A 19,961-nucleotide genomic window follows, 5' to 3' on the forward strand; every position below is an offset into this window, starting at 1 on the left:
GGAGAGTTAGACTGTATCTGTGTGTAACTACCCCCACCCAGCCATGGGCAGTTTCAAGCAAACAACGGTGTAGCGACGGTCTCACAAAGTTGGCTTCAGTGAGTCAGGCACGTCCCCAGACACGGGGGCATGAAGCTGGCCTGCTTTCCACCGTAGACCGGCGGGAACAATTTTAATCTCTGACTGTTTAAAATGTAACAATACACTGTAAATTTAGAAAAATGATCTTGATGCGGTCACTGTATCCCTTCCCCTTCTCGTCTCCAAGGGAGTCTGGGTTCTCCTTCCGGAGCACAGGTGCTGCCCCCTGGCCGTGCAGCAGGCCAGTCCGTGCACAAAAGCCCTTTGTACCTGTAACTGCTGCAAGTGTAGGGAAGGCGGCCACTCGCTCAGTGGAGAAGCTGCCGGGATGTCCTGTCCAGGAATGAACTATCACCCCAAAGCTGCTTCTACTGCAGCCAGGACTCAGCCCACGTGCAGCTTCCGGCAGCCGTGCAGGTGTGTGGCACCTCACGGTCAGAATGTGCCCATGCTGGACAGATGCCTGTCACAGCTGGCCACCTGAGAGGGAGCCACCGCAGCAGGACACCTCGGCACACCCTGTCCTTTCTGCCTGCCAAAGTGAGGTTCTACCAGGCCAGTGAGGAGACCTGCCCCCGGCACCGCCCACCCAAAAGAGTCCTTCTCGAATGCCCCGAGAAGCTGTTTTGCATCCACCCCCAGGGCTGGCTTTTGTTCATGACCCGGTTCGGCGTGTTTCTGAGAATTTGCGACCCGGCTCTCATTTTAGATCCTGCTTTGTCAACGTCTCACTGCTGTACTTTGTTTTCAGCCCAAGTGTGTCTCAGACCATCTCCTCTGCTGTCAGCCTCACCCTGCCCTCGGTAATCACCTGCCACACCTGTCGGGTCAAGTGTAACATCCTTCCCGACCAGCAAGTGCAACGCAGTCACAGTCCCCAACTCCGCACACTGCCCAGCTCTGCACCGGGCACTCAGGGCGCGTGGGCTGAGGGAATTAACGAGGTACAAAGCCTCCAAGGGACATCCGACCTCAGGAACACTTTATTTGGACAGATTCTGGACATTAAGGCGCAAACATTCTTCTTGGAGGCAGACGGGAGAGCATCTCCTGGGGCCACGGTGAGTGTGGAGGGAGACAAAGCCAACCTCCTTGCATTCCAAGGCCAGAGAAACAACTGGCTTCCTGAGCCGCAGGGGCAGATGCAGGGTGACTCATTTCAGTGGCTTTGAAAGACGGCCAAGTTCCCCGCCGTACCCCCAGCCTCCAAGGAAGACACCTGGCGGGCGAGCCCTCTGAGAACTATGGAGACGCTAGTGTTGGTCCATAATGTTCTGTTCCTTTCGGGTTGTCATGGCAAGTGTACCATCTATGAGGTTTGCGGCGCCTCGGGTTTTACTTGGGAATTCTTTAAATATCCAGTAGAATAGCTCTTTGTAAAGCAGCTCAGCCAGTGCTTACCCAGCTGGACACGGGCTGGGTATGGCCAGGGAAGTATGTGGTGGGGCGGGGTGCGGTGGGGGCCCTGCTAGGTGGCGTATATGGCCCCCTGGGAGTTCGGGGTGGCAACAGGCTTCTGCAGTACCAGAAAAAGTAAACACTGATAATATGGCCTGGCGGCCATCAGACCCACTAAAGCTGAGAGCGGGTGAAAACAGGCCAGCCAGGACTGTTCCCTCACCAAGATCTAGGGACAGAGGCTTGGTTGGGGCTCCACGCTGCCCCCTGGTGGTTTTCTGCTCAACTGCACCCCCTTCCTTCGTGGATCTAACCAAGGGTCTGGTCTACCTGAAGGCACAGTATGGAAGGCATTAGATCTGGTCTGAGCCCCAACACTAGGGTTAAAAACAGGGGGCTTCTTATTGGCTGAAAAAAAACACACACCAAAACTAATAGCAAATGGGGCCCCAGTTCTGAGGAAAAGCTCTGAGAGGAGTGTTACTTCTCTGCAGGCTCCCAGAGACGCCTGGGACCCCGGAGAGCCTGACTGACGTGTCAGGTGCTCCAAATGGCCCGGAGGCAAGGATGGCCTGCAGAGGCAGGTCCTCGAGAAGGCAGAGAGCTCTGAGAGGTGGAGAGCCAAGTCCCAGGGCGGCAGAGTGTAGGACAAGGGGACAGAAAGCGAGGCTTGTCGCAGATCAATGACAGCCTCCACACACAAGCCTTAGGACTGGTTAGATGCTCACCTTAAAACAAAAATGCAACCCCCTTAGGCTGGCTGGAAAGATCATGTTAAAATTAGCAACAATGCAGCTTCTACACTCAACTAATGGCAAGAAGCAGGGTTTGTTTTTTTTCCTACAGATTTTCAAAAAAGCAGTAAGTTCAATGGTAAAAAAATATTTGTAGGAGATTGGGTCTTTTGCAAAGAATGAAGCGCTTGTTAAATATAGGCGAGGCTACCCGCATGAACAGATAATACCCTCTTTGGAATCTTGTATAATAATGCCGCCAAGTCGAAAACTTTGCAGCGGCTTCAGTTGTCTGCGTCCTTCCCGGGACCATCCGGTGCTGAGAGGCAGGTGAGCCGCCTGCAGCCCCGCCCCGCTGGGCCTCACACCCTCCTCATGCCTTTGCCCATGAGGCAGGCGAACACGGTCATGACCATTTTGGGGTTCACTTCCACCAGGTCTTCTGGAAGGGCGTACACTCTTGTTCCGATTTTTCGGGCCATAGAAATGGCGTACCTGCCCGGGAGAAGAGAGGACGAGTGAGGAGACTGGAGCAACGAAGGATGAAGGGGACCCCTCAGAGGCACAGCTGTAATCACTCTCCACGCGATTTACAGCTGCGTACCCCCGTGACACAGAGCTCGGCCCTGGCGTGGCCACAGCCATCCCCCCATGATTACGGGCTAATCGCAGCTCGATAAAGCTCCTGGCTCCACCAGACTTGCTGTCTAGCCTCCCAATGTATTGCTGGTCCTCAGAGATCTCCCTGGCTCCCACCCCTTTTGAGGCCAACACCATGAGGATTTTCTTGGGCTACACAGTAGCAGGGAAAGTCACCACACTGCAGCAGGTGTGCAGGGAAACATTTGCAGACTACAGCTACGAACACACAGTTATAAGGACAAACACAGGGAAATGCATCTGCAACCCTTTGACTCGACAGTTATTTTCTTCCTCGTTCCATTCCGCCCCTGGCGGAACCCCCAGGTGTGTTCATTTATGTGGCCACGACGCTACAGCAGCCAGTTTGCTGCTGCACACAGAATGACCACAGCTGCACCTGCGCCTCTCTGCTCTATTTACAGTCACGGAAGATCATTTTTATCAGCTGGAATCTATTTTCAAACGATCCTATGTATTAACTGCCTGTCAGTTCTTTCGTTGATGTTGCTTGCTGTCTGGGACCTTCTTAGAAGGACGACTCCAGAGTGTCTCCACTGCACCCAAGGCCCCAGCCTCCCCCGCTCCCCCAACGAAACTCCACGCTTACTTCATGGATCAAATTCAGTTATCGGGCTCAAGCGGCCCCTGTTCTTTCTTCTTGCCCATCTCTCCGTCACTTTCTGTGTGTTAATTATTAATGAAATAAAATGTACTTTCTATTATAAAATAGAAAGGAAAAAATTATTAAAAATTAAAAAATAGAGCTTCAAAAATCATGCATCATCTGGCTACCATAAGCATTTGTAAGATTTTTGGGTAATTCCTTTCACCCGTTTTTAAGGTAATTTCGTATGTTGCCCTTACAGGATAGTGCTTAGGATTCCAGACCCCGATGTCGGACCCTGAATCTTAGCAAAACCACTGAGTAATTGTAAGACCTGGGGAAGTTCCTTAAACCTAATCGTATCCCTCTCGAACCTATAGACTCAAGCTCTTTTCAAGGTCATTTAGAAATTTTTGTGCATCTTCAGACCGGTTCTTCCCTCTGTGTGGGGTGCTCTTACCTCCTTCACCTGCCTACCTCCTTCCTACTTGTCCCTTCGGTCTGTCGCAGCTGGGATGTCATTTGGTTTTCAGAGCTTTGGGTCTGCAGAGCTCTTTCCTGTCTCCTTCACAGCGCCCTGCACTCTGCCTTCTCTGCCCCCCCCTTCACAATGGACTGTAATTGCCTTTGAATTACTTATCTTGTCCCCATTAGACTGTGCTGCAGCATCAGCAGACCAGGAACACAGGGTCCCACTTTCCCAAATTGAGAGCAGAGAGAAGGGCACTGTTGGGGTGTTTCAACACAGAGAAGCTGAGGGGCACTACTCACTTGTTAACTCTGGACCTGTGTTATGGGTTGAATTGTGTTCCTTAAAAAAGAAGATATGGCCCCGGCTGGTGTGGCTCAGTGGACTGAGCACAGGTCTGCAAACCAAAGGGTGGCCAGTTCGATTCCCCGCCAGGGCCCATGCCTGGGTTGTGGACCAGGTCCCCAGGAGGGGGTGCACAAGAGGCAACCACACACTGATGTTTCTCTCCCTCTCTTTCTCCTTCCCTTCCCCTATCTCTAAAAATAAATAAATAAAATCTTTACAAAAATGTAAAATCCCTCTCCCCTAATATCCCCTAGTACCTCAGATTCTGACTGCATTTGGTAATAAGACTGTTGAAGATGTAACTGGTTAAGATGAGGTCATACGCCTGGAGTCCTGACAAGAAAAGGGGAAGAGACACAGACACACGCCCGGAGGGAAGACCGCATGTGCGGCCACGGACTTGCAGGGAAGAAGGACGTGTGTGTGGGGGGGGGGTGCGGACATCGGAGGACTCGGAGCCGAGGGCTGCCGGCCGGGGCCAGGAGGCAGGAGGCAGGAATGGGGAGGATTCTCCCTCGCAGCCCTCAGAAGGGACCAGCACCGCCGATGCCTTGATCTTGGACTTGTACCCTCCACGCTGTGCGAGAACAAATTTCTGTGACGCCACCCCGTTTGGGTGACTTTGTTCCGGCAGCCCCAGGAGAGGACACGACCTCTCCAGAGTAGAGGCCAGCACGCTTCCCACAAAGGACCAGAGAGCAAACATTTCAGTCTCTGCGGGCTTTGCCACGCTACCCACACTGCTGTTGCAGCCAAAAAGCAGCTGTATGTGTGTGTGCGTGTACATATATATGTAAGGCTGTGCTTCAATAAAACTTTGTTTATAACAGGAGGCAACAGGCCAACTCTGGCGCACAGACTATAGCCGTCTGCTGACCCTCCCTGTACACGGGAAAGCCAAGGGCAGCTGCTGCCAAGCTGGTGAAGACTCTGAACTTAAACTCCTGCCCTGCTCATTCAGATTCATGAATATGCATAAAGAAGCTGTTGATATTCGGGCCTGCCATGCACAGACCTTATTTGGGAGGTCTCCTACAGATCACGATTAGATCGTTGGTTTTATGAAAATACAGGCTTGCTTATCAACCGGAAGAACACACTTGCTCTTTGTCTTGCTCCCTCTAACGCCAGGAGACTTAAACGACCACTGCACAGTGTCTAAAACAGCGGTGATGGGCCACACACAGCGAGTCAAGACAAAGAAAAGCATCTGTAGCAAAACTACAGATGCTTTCGTACAAGAGCACAAGCGATACATTTCATAGGCATCCAGGTGCCGGTGGGATCTTTCCCCACCCCCACCTTCGACCTCAGGTTTGTGTACGTACTTTGCATTGTTGAGTTTCTCTTCATCGTTCAGGTTCTCCGTCTTCAGAAGGTCGTAGTTAATGGAACCTGGTTGAATGGCATCGATGAGATCCAGAACAGGCAAGCTGGTGCTGATCTTCGGGTCCTGCACATAGAGAAGGGTGGGTTCTATCAGTATGGCCCCACGTTACCTCTGCTTCACTCTGGGGGCCGGGGGTGGGGGAGGGGAGGTGGCGGCAGTGGTTCTTCCTCTTATCTAGGAAATAGATACAGCTGGGTCTGGGACGTGCAACACAGTTGCACACCAGCTGTATCTATGCACTTTCCAAATCACTTGTGGTTTCTGCAGAGGAGCTCCCTAAATCAACAGACAGGCACGGGGCAGGGGGTGATCTCAAACAGTGAGAGAACCAGGAAAGCATGTGGAGAGAAAAGCAGAGAGGCTGAAACCGCTGGTGTGAGCAGAGGAAGGGATGATCTGATAAGAAACCATCGGAAAAGGGAGACCAAAGATGCCAGAAGAAACCCTGCTCCGTTTGGGGGGATGCCCCAGGGGTGACGGGAGGGGTAGTGATAAGGATTCGGTGGGACAGGGGTTTTGGTCGAGGGTCACTTTTTGGGGACCTCAAGGAACAAAAAGAGTCCACAGGTCCAGGGACACGGCATTGGCAGTAATGACAGTAACTACCACTTGGTGGCATCTCACAGTTTGCTTGGCACTTTTTTCTTTACAACTGTAGGGTGTTTTCTTCTCACAGTAATTCTTTTCTCTCCTTTTTTATTGAGTGTGTTGGGGTGACTTTGGTTAATAAGATTACGTAGGTTTCAGGTGCGCCATCCTGGAACCGTCATGCTACACTGCACTGTGTGTTCACCGCCCCAAGTCGCGTCTCCTTCCCTCACCACTTCCCCCGCCTCACCCTCCTCTGCCCCCCACACCCCCTTCCCTCTGGTCATCAACACACTGTGCTCCCTGTCTATGAATATTTTTGTTGGGGGGGGCTTGCATAATCCCTTCCCTTTTTTAAATAAGTTAGCTCACTTCGAAGCACAGGTGTCGGCATCTAAATTTAATTCACGGTGAGTAAAGGGAGTTTCTGAGGTTAAGTGACTGGCTGATGAGTGGTGGAGCTGGGATTTGAACAGAGGAACAAAACCCTGGGCCCTTTCTTTGGCGTTTGTACACATTTTGACGGCCACACCAGCTCTGTCCCTTCTCCTTCCAGAGTCCCGAGAGCACAGACAAGCACAGGGCTCAGGTGGCCCGGAGCAGTGGGCGGGGCTTTACCTTGAAGCTGGAGATGGACGAACCCTTCCCAGCTTCCCTCAGTGTGTCATTGACCCAGTTGACGATGATGTCATCGTTCACCTTCTGCCCACCTCCGATTTCTTCCAGAATGTTCAGCGTGTACCTGAACAAAACCAAGAATGATTTCTGGAGAAAAGTTGCTAAATAATTCAATATTTACAGAAAGCAGCCAGGGTAGAACACACTCTTTTCCTTCTAGGTGAACCACAAAAGAAGGATAGCTTGGATGCCATTATGTTGTGGGGGCGGGGAGGGAGAAAAATACATATATTTATACACATCAGTTCCTTGTAGGAGAGTGTGGACTGTCGCTGTATGGTTGTTAAAGTGCGATTCAGGGCAAAGACCTCCTCGTAAGCACCGCCATTGCCCTGGGCAGGAGGCGGAGGCAAATGGGAAGCAAGGGAAGGAACCAGCAACTTAAAGGAACCATTAAGAAAAAGGAGCAATTCCACATTAGAAAAACCCAAGTAGCCAACATATTACAGAGCTGGGCACAAATAATGCCCCTTGCTTTGATCACAAAATCATCAGCACCGTAATTCTGTAATGTAACCATATGATGTTTTACGTGACATGTTCAAATGAAAAGTATAAATTATTGCACCCATATTATTATCCTACCCACCACACTCAAACGGGCATTCCTTCTGCCAGATGCTTGCTATCTATCTATCTACAGAAAGTGGGGGAGAGAGAGATTTTTTCTTCTATTGAAATAGAAATACCAGGAATACCTCAGCATGAAGGTCACTTTAAAACAGAAAGCAAAGTCACTCTCCAGTCTGAGAGTTAGAATCACCTTTGATACGGTTATGAGAACTGGGTTTGTTTGGGAGACTTATAAAGAAGCATCAAGATCTTAAAATCTCCTCCCCGGTCCCTCAGGCGACTCCCTCCACCAGGGGGAGCTGGGGGAACGGGCGGAAGGTTCCAGAGAAGGCGGGCAGTGCAGCAGGCTTGCTGGCCTCGAGGTCCAGGCTGGCCGGAGGGGTCCAATTACCCCGGACGGGCTCTCAGGGCTAAGGTTCCAGGTGCACTGCTCCCTCTGAAGCTCAGGTATCCAGCCCCTGAGCCCCGTCTGGAGGGAGGGTGACCGAAAGGAGGTCACCCTCCAGGTGGCTGCCCACACACTTAATCAGTCCGCTGTCCTCTTCCAGCCACTGCTTCCAGGGAAAACACAGCTCTCCCTGATTTCCTGCAGGGGTTTCAAGTCAAATCTCCGAAAGGGGGGGTGCCCCGCTTCTGCCAGGTTAGAGCATCACCTGCCATCATTGTGGGTGGGGAGGAATAGGCTCCTACAACTGTGTGTGTGTGTGTGTGTGTGTGTGTGTGTGTGTGTGTCTTCCGAAAGTACAGCTCTGGTCACTGAGAGTGACCCTCCCTGGCCCAAATATTACAGGTCAATGGCAGGTGAGGCCCTTCCTCACTCAGCCCTAGTGTCTCTGTTCGGCGCATCTCTGATTTCTTATTCCCTCCTCTCTTGCAAGCCTTGCCGCCAGGCCTCCGGGGGAACACACACACCCTGGTCGGTTTCCTTCTCTCAGAAGCACCAGCAGCTCCCCTAGCCACCCCCTGCCCGACCCCCCGCTGCACCCCGCACCCTCCTGCCTCCGTGGCTCAGCTCTGTGCTCTGGCAGAGGATTGCTCATCGTTTGAACAGTTCCCGGGCAGCAGCATTTTCTGCCCCACCCAGCATCCTCATCATTACTGTAACGCTTCTTCTACCTGTTCTGTTGCCCAGACTTCTACGGGAGCTGGTGTGCGTGTGTCCGTCAGCCTATCTGCACGTCCTACCAAATCTGTAACCCTGTTATCCGTGGCGTTGCCAGGGGTTGGCAGAGCACCTACTATGCACGCACTGGGCAACTGGTAAATGGAGGAGTGATGTGGTGGAGGAAATAAACAATGAATTCTCTCAAACGGCACAAGGAGAAAGTTGAGTCATGCTTAACGGGGACCCAGACATGGGACCAAACTGCTAAGGACCAATGAGGTCGAATGGGGTACATCCCAGGCCAATTTTCAAAATATCCTCAGTTTTGATCTGTTCGTAGTGGCGATGTTTTATGGCGTCACTGGCTTCCTGTTTCTTAGTAATTAGCATGTGTTCGAAGTTCGCAGCATCGATGGCCCATTTGCGCATCTCTGCCTAAGCGGACACACTAGGGAAGGTGGGTTAGTGCTCTCACTCCCTCGGGTCCCGTCTACACGGAACCGATGAAAACACAGCTCACTTTCCCAGAAGCTTTGCTCCTCACAGGCCTGAACTTTCCCTGCTCCTGGTCCAGAGCCCCGGCCTGTGGCCCCGGCCTGTGTCCCCGGTGCTCTCAGCTGCACAGAAGCAGGACTTCCACCTACTTCCAAAGCCAGGAAGGAAATGGCACAAGGAGGAGCTCACCTTTATACAGAAGTCCACCGTGGACATAAAATGTCTAAAAAGCCACTACGGAACAGGGAGGTTTGAAAAGGTGCAGAGAGTTGTGGGGGCAGCTCAGTGAGTGCGTGCAGGGGTCCGAACAGCCCCTGGGGGGACACCGAGCTTGGCGAGCACAGGCTGGCTTCCTGCCGCCTCAGGGGAGATGCAGGGGTTTGAAACGGAAGCAGGTACCTGCTTCTAAGTACACAGGTGTGTGTGTGTGTGTCCTCGGGGATCTGCCGGCACTCGGGGTTTGCTTTCCTGCCCTCGGACACTTGTTTTATTTATTTAACATTTGGACCAGAAGGACACACCGTGGTGTTTTGTTTTTTGAGGATCTATCCCAAGTTCATGGTCGCAGCCTGTTTGATTTGGGGACAGTCCCCTCATTGGCTGGAGTCTGACACTGCTGTCTGCGGTACCCTGCTGGTTTCCAGCTTTTGTCCCCAAATATATACACACACTATTTGCCAGCTTTCCAACCTGAGAACTATTTCCAGGCTACTGACGGGAAAGGCTGAAACATGCATCTCAGTTACTCTTAGGGAGAAAAAAAGTGACATGCCACGGATGGCCCAGAGAAATGGCCGAATTAGCACATCTCTGCAATCCAGTGACATCAATTCCCACTAGAACCGTCTGTAATTCTAATTGGTCTGTCACTGTAGGGCACACAGAGAAAAGATGCCTTCTGGTGGCATTTACATAATCATCAGTCACGCCCCTGCCTTCGGCAGTAACGTAGGGCTGTCTCTACTTTCTTACACGCGCACATTCTTGTATAGTAAACACTCCTGAGAAATAGAACTTATTAGCCAGGTGGCTACAGCAGACCTTGTCAAATACAAACCAGCCAGAAAGTATGACTTTGGATCACCCTTTTATGAAAGTTCCACAGTGAAGACCATATTACAACATGACTTTCAGGTATTATGAAATTCCAAAATAGAATCGAATTGGACTGAGTTTTTTAATGATCCAAACAGAAAATTAAACCCAAGATTATTTTATATTCAAACGCATAAGGTCAATTTCACTTTTGCAACTAAAAAGATTTTTGCTCTGGCTTTGAAAGTAGTCAGTCTCAAACCCAGTCTGCTAAGAAACAAAAACACACGTGAACGACAATTGGGAACAATTCAAAAACAGCTTCTGAAAACACACCGGGGAGAACGGACCTCCGGAACATACAGTGATGTTCTAGGTACAGGCAGTGAAATTGAAGGCAGAGCTGAGGCCTCTCTGGCTTTGGCACTTCCTGTGCCAGGTTTTATGTCCCCTGCCTCGACCTTCAAGGGCCCAGGTCAGAAATGGACAATGGAGAACTGTGCTTGGTGAATCAGCTTGTGGAATCTATTGCGCTCACTCCTGATTACCCTACAGCACCGGACACGTGGACCTCTTCCTGTGCAGACCACAGGAGTGTCAGACTCTGCAGACGGTGGCCTGGGAGGAAGACTCCTGTGCCTGGGGGACAGCGCACACCCACCCTCCCCTTGTCAGGGACAAGATCGTGTGACACGGGGCTTCTGGAGCCTCCTCCCAGGCAGAAGCAGGAACTGAGTCACACTAACAGGTTCTAACTGCGTTGCTGAGACTTCTGCCCGGTCAGAGCTACCAGCGTATGGGGAAAAGCAAAGCCTTTAAAAAGCACACTGTTCTATACTTAGAGATTTACTTCCTAAAAGTCTTCTAAAAATACTCTGGTACCCCAAATCGCTTATTTATCTTACAGTTTATGTTCTATTTGTAGATCTTACTGTATACCACTCCTGTGTAATGAGCTCACCACCCTGTGCTTACACCAGTTCGGCTTATGGCCAGCTCTGAAAGCTAAATTTTTCTTGTGAAGCCACAGCAGAGAATTCTGCTTTGAGCCCTGAGGGGGTGGAGGGGCCTGGTTTACCCTTCTGCCTTCAGCACCTAAACCGGAATGGAAAACACGTGCAACAATGTCATTCGGATGTTGGATAACTGAAGGCGCAGAATGGTGGTCCCTGAAAGATGGGAAACAAATGCAGGACCCCCAGGACTGTCCGGGCTGACTGCACAAAGCGTGTCCAGCCCGAGGTGCAGGGACGGGGAACCAAGCAGAGCAGGACAGTGCCCCTGAGCTTCGGGGCAGGGTTGAGAATGAGGAAGCCCAGCTGCCTAGAATTTGTGGGATAGAATATGGGGGGCCAGGAAGCAGCCGGCAGAGCCGAGCCACAGTGAGAGCTTCAGGGACCTTCGGAGGGTTTGCCTCTGTCCTTAGCTGGGAACGACTCAGGGCCCGCGGGTGAGGGAACTGCCAGGGGCTGGGGAAGGGACTGCCAGAGGCGACCGGGCACAACAGATCTCGGAGCTCACACTGACCTAGAAGCAACCTGGTTCCCATCAGTAGAAGAGGGAGGTACATGGGGCATCAGGTACTGATCCAGATGATCTCAGTATTGAGATTCAAAATTGCCTCAAGGCTGATTAAGCCTTTAAGTGGCCCTCAAAAGGACCACCTGCACTGAAGTAACCATGTGTATCTGGGATTAAATGCAAGAATATTTAAAGGACAACAGAAATAGCCGGCACACATCAAGGTAAAACTCATAATGTCTCCCATATAATAAAAAAAACAGGAGGCATGACAAGAAGCAGGAAAATATGATGAATGCGGATAAAACTCAGTGAATAGAAACAGATCTAGAAATAACAGTTATTGTAATTATAGTCTGTTTGTTCAAGAGGGGAGAGGAAAAGCCACAAAGAATTTTTATACATGGAAACTATAATGTCTGGGGCAAGCATGCGCACCGAAGGAGGTCAGCAGAGGACTAGACGTCACAGAAGAGAGTAGCGAATTTGAATACCACGCGGTGGAAATCGCCCCGTGTGCAACATAGAAAAATCTGAAGCAGAGGAGAAAAATGAACACAGCTTCAGTGAACTCTGGGGCGGCTTCAGATGAGCAAGTCTCCGTGCACCTGCTGTTTCCCCCGAAACAGGGGCGGCGAAGGGCAGGAGACAAATTTAACAAAATAAAGGCCAAAGTTGTTCCAAGATTGGTGAAAACTACGAACCCACAGATTCATGACAAATTCCAAGGATGAGAAACGCCAAAGGACATTGTAACCAAATTGCTCAAAACCACTGATAAAGTCTTTCAAATAAAAAACCTAACAAAAAAGATATTTTACATAGAGAGGAAGAAAGATAAAAATGACAACAGATTTGTCCCTGGATATTGGCCACGAGATGGCAGACATCACCTTTGAGAAAAACTATTAACCTGGAACTCCATACGCAGAGAACGTCTCTTTCAAAAATAAAAATGGAATGCAGGCTTTTTCAGCCACGTGGACACTGGAATTATTCCTCCGCGCTATTAGAAATATTTCAAGTGGGAGGTGAATGATACCAAGCAAAAGTCTGGACCTATGCCACGGAAAGAAAAGTTCCAGAAGTGGAAAATGTGTAGGTCAGTGCGGCGTATTTCCCCGTTATTTTGATAATCCCTTTTAAAGATAACAGACTGTTATTAACGCAAGTCAAGTTAAAAGGATGGGATGATCTGCCAGCCACGTGGACACTGATCAGCAGGAAGCCAGCGTGACTACATCGACGTCACAAAAAGTAGATTTCAGAGAACGCGTCTTAGCAGACACGAAGAGCGTCCCTCCCCAGTGAGCAGGGGGCTCAGTTAAGAGGACCACACAGTCTGAAATATTTAGGATCCTAATAAAAAGAGTTTCCAAAACCTAAAACAGAATGGACAGAACTGGAAGGGAAAAAAAATAACAGAAACATTTTTAAAAAGACTCTCTTGGTTTTAAGTGTAGCTAAAAATATCGTTTTCCTAGATTAAATTACATCCCTCAACGCTTTGTGGTACTTCCCTAGGTTGATAATACACTCGATAAAAAGCCTCTACCTTCGCATCAGCTGCCAAATCAAGGCCAATGTCAGCGTGCGGTTGCCTTCGTTGAGATCCTGCCCAGCGATGCCAACCAGGGAGAACTTAGCTTGATTCTTCCCCAATTCCACGGCGTAGTTACAATTCTCAAGCTGTTAATGAGGAGAAAGGACAACAACCGAATGTCATCATCTCTATGGTGATAATTATCAGATAAAATAAGATCATAAAGACGCAATAAGAAATAAACATGGTCAGAATAAATGATCTTTGAAGCTTCGTCTGGTTCTGCAATTCTAGGATTATGGACATCTTTGTGGCCGTATCGCATGACTGGAAGGTGGAGCCACGCCCAGTCACCTGTCCATGACATCCCTACAATAGCTGAATTCATAACGATCGGCATGGGAAGCCTGGATTCTCTGTCCTGCGTGCACACCTGGTCTGACACGCAGGACGTGTTCCTGTGGCTACGCTTGGATCGTGAGGAGTCACAGAGATGAGACACGGTGGGAAATGCTGCTCCCACCCACGTGTTCCCACTGTGTTGACGTTGAACACACTGTCTGTCCAAGTCCACCTGTCAGCACAGAGCTCCGATCTTCGGGAAATCAGAATGAGCATCTTAACAGGGTGGGGCGGGGGGAGAGAAACCGGGCCCTCCTCTAATGTTCTTAATTAGAACTTTTACATCATGATGTTTAGAGACATCCCACCAGAATGATAAATAATCAACAGAAATAATGGAATCGCTTCAGTGAAACTATTTAGGCTCCTGACTGCTCTACTCTAACTTAAGCCCTAGATAAACAAACGCCCCTGATCCAAGTCTGGCCTCCTGGTAAAGCACCCACTGGGTGCTCTTGCAGGCCTGTGCTGCAGGACCAGCTCTGCGTACCTTCTTCATATTGCCCCCCAGCTTTGGGTACGGCGGTTTGTTTACTCTGTTCCAGTCCACAGGGACTTTAATCTTCTCGTACAGCTGGAAGATGACCAGGGCGTCCGACAAGTCACTGGATGAAAGACAAGCACAGAAGAACTCTCAAGCAGCAAACCTTCCAGAAGGGCCCAGGTGAGCCAGGCGCTCCCTTGTATATTAGCGCAAGGGACATTGCCGGTGTGGTGAAGTTGGTGTCAGCCGCTCTGTCTTTCGAGGTGAAGAGGCCGACTCGGGTGTTGAGGGCGCCTCCTCGAGGCTTCCCCAGGAGGTCCCCGTGTCCCTTCAGCTACAGCATGTTGCCTCCAGTGGGGGAACTGGCTCTGACAAATGGCATAGGGGACGATCGCACGTGTAACATTGATTGTTTCACCTGCGCGTGAGCAGATGCTGGGCCAGCAACACGCAGGACATCGGTCCTTCCACTGGGGTGTGGTCATATATCAAACACACACAATGCTGGCGCATGCAAGTGAGTTTCTCTCCTTCTGAACATCCGACACCTGTGGGCCACTGTGGCACTTTCCCTGCTTCTCCCCCAGGTGCACACATTTTGTGGAAAGAACCGTACACCATAGCGGTACCTGAAATTTCAGGGGCCTTTCATGGTCTCGGTGTCTTGCATGAAGAATGAGTCCCTGAATAGTCTTACCTGTACAGGTGATTGACGCGAGGGTTAACGCCCAAGGAGTTCATCCAGTTCCTGAATGTCCGCTCCTCTCTCGTCTCACCTGAATGAATGCAGACTGGTTACCCATCAGGCCTCCGGGGAAATACGCCTTATGAAAGCCTCACTAGAGAGGCTGTAACAGAGACTGAAGTCGAATTTAAAAAATTAATGGAATAGACCCTAATGGATACAGATGAGGGTTGCTCTTCTGGGTTAATTTTTCCATTTCAATTTACCAGGTATGTCTGTGGCATCGTGTGTAAGATCCTGTGTGGGGAAACTTCAGAACCGGCCCTCCAAGGCCTCTGTTCTTCCTGGAAAAGCATGACCTTGAGGCATGAAACGGAGAGGGCATGCAAGAGAGAGGCCTGATGGATGACGTGGACACATTTGCTTTTCGAGTTGGGAGACAGGGGAGAGAATACTAGTGTGGGCTAAATTTGGAGGGAGAGGAATTTGAGCTTCACCTTCTAGGACTAGTAGAATCTGGATAGTGAAGGGGAAAGGGGAGAGACTTGGGGTGCAGTAAGGGGTGGGAGTAGGAGACAGAGTAAATAGGAATGCAAAGAGACCAGTAAGCAAGGTCTCATTAAAACCATCGGGAACGAATTTGGGAGGAACCTGCGCTGCTCAGTGCATGGAGATAAGCCTGTCTGTCCAGCGGCTGGAACCAGAAGGAGGGCTCTCTGAGTGGGAGCAGAGATCTGGGGTGAGACATTAGACGTCAGTCGCTATGGTTTTTTTTTACGATTTTATCTATCTATCTATCTATCTATCTATCTATCTATCTATCTATCTATCATCTAGAAGGGAAGGGAGGGAGAAAGAGAGAGAGAGAAACATCAATGTGTGGTTGCCTTTCGCATGGTCCCCACTGGGGAACTGGCCTGCAACCCAGGCATGTGCTCTGACTGGGAATCGAACTGGCGACCCTTTGGTTCACAGCCCATGCTCATTCCACTGAGCTACACCAGCCAGGGCACTATGGGTTTTTTTAATGTAACTGTAATAAATGCTAGTGCAAGGCAGAGGTACAATGGGAGCAGCATGGCAATGGGCCTGGCAGAGGTGTGCGGAGCTTCTGGAAGGCAGCACACATTTGAATGAAACCCATGGAGGACACAGTGCGTGACGAATGGAGGAACAGGCCCCTGAGACCGGTTGATGTGGTTGGTGGGTGAGTTAATGAGTCCAGAAGAGCAGAAACAAAAACTAACGACCAAAAAGCGATTCCATGGGAAGAATTACTCATATCTGCTGCTTCATGGCATTTAGGGGTGAGGAAGAGGAAGGCATCAAAGTGGAACCCAGGGTTTTGGTGACTGCAGAAAAAAGTGGTGTGAGGAATGCAAATGGAGGCTTTCTAGAGAAGAGAGGGTGGCAGGGGGTAGAGCAGAAAGGCAGCCGGGGGGAACACGAGATCCTTTCTGCTCTGTATATGCTGAACTTTGGGTGACAGGGGAGGACCCACAGGGGGGTGTGCCAGAGGCGGATGGAAATGGGGGGTCAGAGGGCTTGTCACATGTGCATGGACCCCTGACCATGATTTGTCACACAACACAAATGCAGTAGTGCTGGGATCTGAACTCGGTTTGCATTTCCAGCCAGGCCAACGCATTGCAGAAAGAGGATCCATTAACACTTTAAATCTGGACTTGCTTTCTTTGGTGATAGTCATTTAATATTAATCTTGTTTTGATTTCCCTGCCTCCATATTGAGGCTAATTCATGATGGGGGAAAAAATAAGCATCTCTGACAGTTTTACCTGTTAGAAATCGACTAAAGCTATAAGCTTTTTGCTCAATCTCAGGGCATTGACTCCCAAAATACAACTGTCGAGGATTCTGCCTGAAAACATGGTTGTGTGCCCCCCACAACCCACATCAAAGAAACCAAACCAAACCAAAAAGACCCACTAAGCACCTTCTAGAACAAATATTATCATAAGATGATGAGTGGCTGCAATTTCTTGCCTCTAGGACTTAACACTCAGTCCATTAAGTGTATACGTTAGAATTTTGGAAGTTAGGATTTATTTCATCTGATAATCAAGTTCATGTCTTTCCTCAAACAGTTCTGGTAATGGATCAAGCCTATGTATTATGGATGTGATAGAATAATATTTGATCATTCTGGCTTGGCTCTAATCGACTTGATTAATCTATTTTACTCTCTCTGTTAAGGATGAGAAGTAATGACCTTTTTGCAAAGTTTCCCTGGCATGTGAAGGGTTTACGTTTGCTTAGGAGGAATTGTCGTTGCCTAGAATTATGTGTTTCTAAACTCTTCATCAACTGGTTTCCACGCACCTTCAAGAGCTCCCCAGTCTATGTCCTGGTTCTCCGGTTTGTGCAGGGCAGGATATCTGTTAAAGAGGTTGGCAATGAAGGCCAAGTTCAACTTGGGGTTCCCTCGGACGACATCTGTGGCTGTGACAAACTGCCGGCAGCCTAGCCTCTCTGCCTGCTGCAGCATGCACTCTGCTCTCTGGAGGTCATCCTTCTCCTGCAGAGAAAAAGGCCGGGTCAAGGCTGGGTCAAGGCTGGGCCAAAGCTGGGTCAAGGCCGGGTCAAGGCTCTCCAGGCACAAAACAGACATGGATGACAGAAGAAGAAATGGGTATCTTACCAAAACCCATAGTGCTGAACCTCAAGTAAGCATATTATTACTCATATTCTCCTGAACCAAAATCAGTCACAAGTAAAAGGAATCTCAGAAGTTAAGTGATCGAATCCTCTCATCTCTGGACAGACCATTTCAGATGAAAGGTTGGCTATCCAACTATTGAATAGTTCAGCTGAGTAGACTGAACTATTACTAGGGGAAGAGAGCCCCAGACTTGGATCAAATGACTTCCAATAATCTGACATATCATCTTGGACATATTAACTAACCCTCAGTCTCAGTTTTTCCATTACTAAAGCGAGAATTTATTTATTTGTATGAATATCCCATCTGTTTCCAGAAATAACTCACGCATCCTAACATGGAAATAATAATATTTCCTGATGCCATAGAGCCTATTAAATGAGGCAAAACACACAGAATGGCCTCACATGGTGCATGGCATGTGACTGGTGTTATCTCCAGGTGAAACTCCCCACGATTATTAACCAAAGCTGGGAACAGTCTTTTGCAGTTTTAACAGAGCTGTGAGCCGAGAGGCCAACCACAGAATGCCCAAGTCAGGGCCGCATGGGCCGATGGAGCCACCGATGCCCAGGCGGCACCGCGCCCTGCACACCGGGCTCAGAACTTGGCCTCACCCTGAGTCCCGACATGTCGATGACGACGGCGGGGATGCCCTCTTCGTCTCCTTTTGGGGCCACCTGTCCCAGCAGGTGGTAATAGGCTTTTGAGTCCTGTGAGAAATGAAACAATTTCAATGTCAAGTTACAGAGTTAGCACAGTAACTTCCCTGGAGCAAATATTTTTCATTTCTTATTTGACTGCCATTCAAGAATGCAACTTAATAAACGAAGCTGGAAACGCTTACTGATTTGAATTTTCTATTTGTCTGTTTACATGCATCTGCCTTGCTTTTTACAATGAGTATAACAATTGAAAGGGCACTCCAAAGATGCAAATACTATTCTTTTGTTCTTAGGGGGAAATAATTTATTAGCATGTGTTACATCGTACATGGGAAAATACATATACCCTTGTATTGTTGCAGAGTCAGCTGAAGTTGAATTTTTAAACAGTGACAGAAAAAGGAGGCAGAAGTTTAAAGCAGCGTTAAAAATACATTTAAATAATCAGCAAAACAAAAGTATTTGAAACAAGCAGCCTTTATATAAAAGGAGAGTTATTAAGATGACAAATTAATTTAATGTTTATCTAGAAACTAGAAGCAGATTGTATATAGATATTGAATTCCTACGTTGTCTTAGATTCTGGAAATATGCTTATTGACCAAAAGATTCTCAGAATTGGAGCCTTAAAATGGTAAATGTATTCTCATTCAATGAAAAGATGCAGATGTTCTGGTAATTTCTTTAAACTATTGAAGGCGATTTTCATGTCTCTTAAAGGCTGAAAAATGAGCTGTTGTAATGTTCTATTTTTCTGTGTTTTCAAATCAGGTCGGGGAGAGCGGGGGCCTGCTCTCCACCTGTGGCATCAGGAACAAGGACAAGAACCTGCCAGCCCTTGATGTGGCTCCTGGGGGAGCCGAGCGGCATCTCTTTCCTTCCTGCTCCCCCTCCCCGCCCCCTGCTCTTCGTTTTCACTGCAGCCGTTCTGAGCTGGTGAAAGTTCTGTGCAGGTGTTAGGCCCTGGCCGGTGTCACTTCTGTTTGGCCTTGCTAAGTGTCACCTCATTTCCTCTGACCCTAAGAAACCTTTCTCACTCACGCCAGTGGGGACCTTCTCCCCGCCTTTGCGGACTTGGTGTGATTTCCTGGCATCTCAGAGTGGCCTGTGGCTCGGACCCATGTCACAGCGCAGACCTTGGCTGGAACACGGCTGCTCCCTGAGAACAGGCACATCCGCTAAGTGAGGGCTGGCTTGGCCAGTTCGTCCCTCACACTGACATCTCCCAAGTCCAAAGCAGTTATTGTTCGGAGAGCACAGCCTCTCAGCGACAGGCAGTCAGGTAAATGTATGAATTTGTGGCTTAGATCACACAGCCTAATTCTGGCTGAAAAGCTGCAAAATTCTGGCTGAAACAATTGCAGAGCATAACTGCTGAGCACAAAGGAAAATGATGCTTTCTAGCTGATGTTCAACCCCAGTCTGGTTGGTAGGGCCAGAGTCCTAGTTTGGCTCAACCCCATTTGGTTGGTGAGGGTCAAATCCCATTTTGGCTAAATCTCAGTTGTGTTGGTGGGACTGTTAATAATCCACGAAAAGAGGCGTAGTAAAAAAAAAAGAATTTGACATTATTGGCTTAGGTCCTAAGGAACAGGGGACTTTACGTCCTCAAAGCTTAACAGGTACCGTGCCCGACAGGCTCCCAGTTCTAAAAACCAGGATCTCACAGCAGGAGGGAGCTGTCCCTCAGGAATTGAAGCCTGGGGTGACTCCTGGTGAGCAGTGTGCCCTTCCCTTTGACTGCATTTGGAGGACATTGCTTTAAGTTTTGAGAAAGTGAAGGCTGGAATGGTTTTTGCCTGCTGCACCCAGCATCTCACACCATGGGTCCCTTGGGACAG

The 19,961-nt window shown here is 49.3% G+C and overlaps 1 protein-coding gene across 2 annotated transcripts in view; it reads right to left on the minus strand.

Moving 5' to 3' along the window:
* Positions 1 to 1,037: 1,037 nt before the first annotated feature.
* Positions 1,038 to 19,961, minus strand: part of LCP1 (lymphocyte cytosolic protein 1) — a 67,537-nt gene continuing 48,613 nt past the window's right edge. For both annotated transcript variants that reach the window (XM_053665536.1, XM_037129541.2), the window contains 8 exons: positions 18,073 to 18,168; positions 17,116 to 17,311; positions 14,788 to 14,866; positions 14,097 to 14,211; positions 13,217 to 13,350; positions 6,873 to 6,996; positions 5,605 to 5,729; positions 1,038 to 2,708 (listed from right to left, as the gene is read on the minus strand). In XM_053665536.1, the coding sequence (XP_053521511.1) occupies positions 2,576 to 2,708; positions 5,605 to 5,729; positions 6,873 to 6,996; positions 13,217 to 13,350; positions 14,097 to 14,211; positions 14,788 to 14,866; positions 17,116 to 17,311; positions 18,073 to 18,168 (1,002 nt within the window). In that variant the 3' untranslated portion in view covers positions 1,038 to 2,575. The remainder of the gene's footprint in view (positions 2,709 to 5,604; positions 5,730 to 6,872; positions 6,997 to 13,216; positions 13,351 to 14,096; positions 14,212 to 14,787; positions 14,867 to 17,115; positions 17,312 to 18,072; positions 18,169 to 19,961) is intronic.

Source organism: Artibeus jamaicensis, unplaced genomic scaffold, assembly GCF_021234435.1.
Source record: "Artibeus jamaicensis isolate MK-2021 breed Jamaican fruit bat unplaced genomic scaffold, CSHL_Jam_final contig_415, whole genome shotgun sequence".
In the NCBI taxonomy this organism is placed as follows: domain Eukaryota; kingdom Metazoa; phylum Chordata; class Mammalia; order Chiroptera; family Phyllostomidae; genus Artibeus; species Artibeus jamaicensis.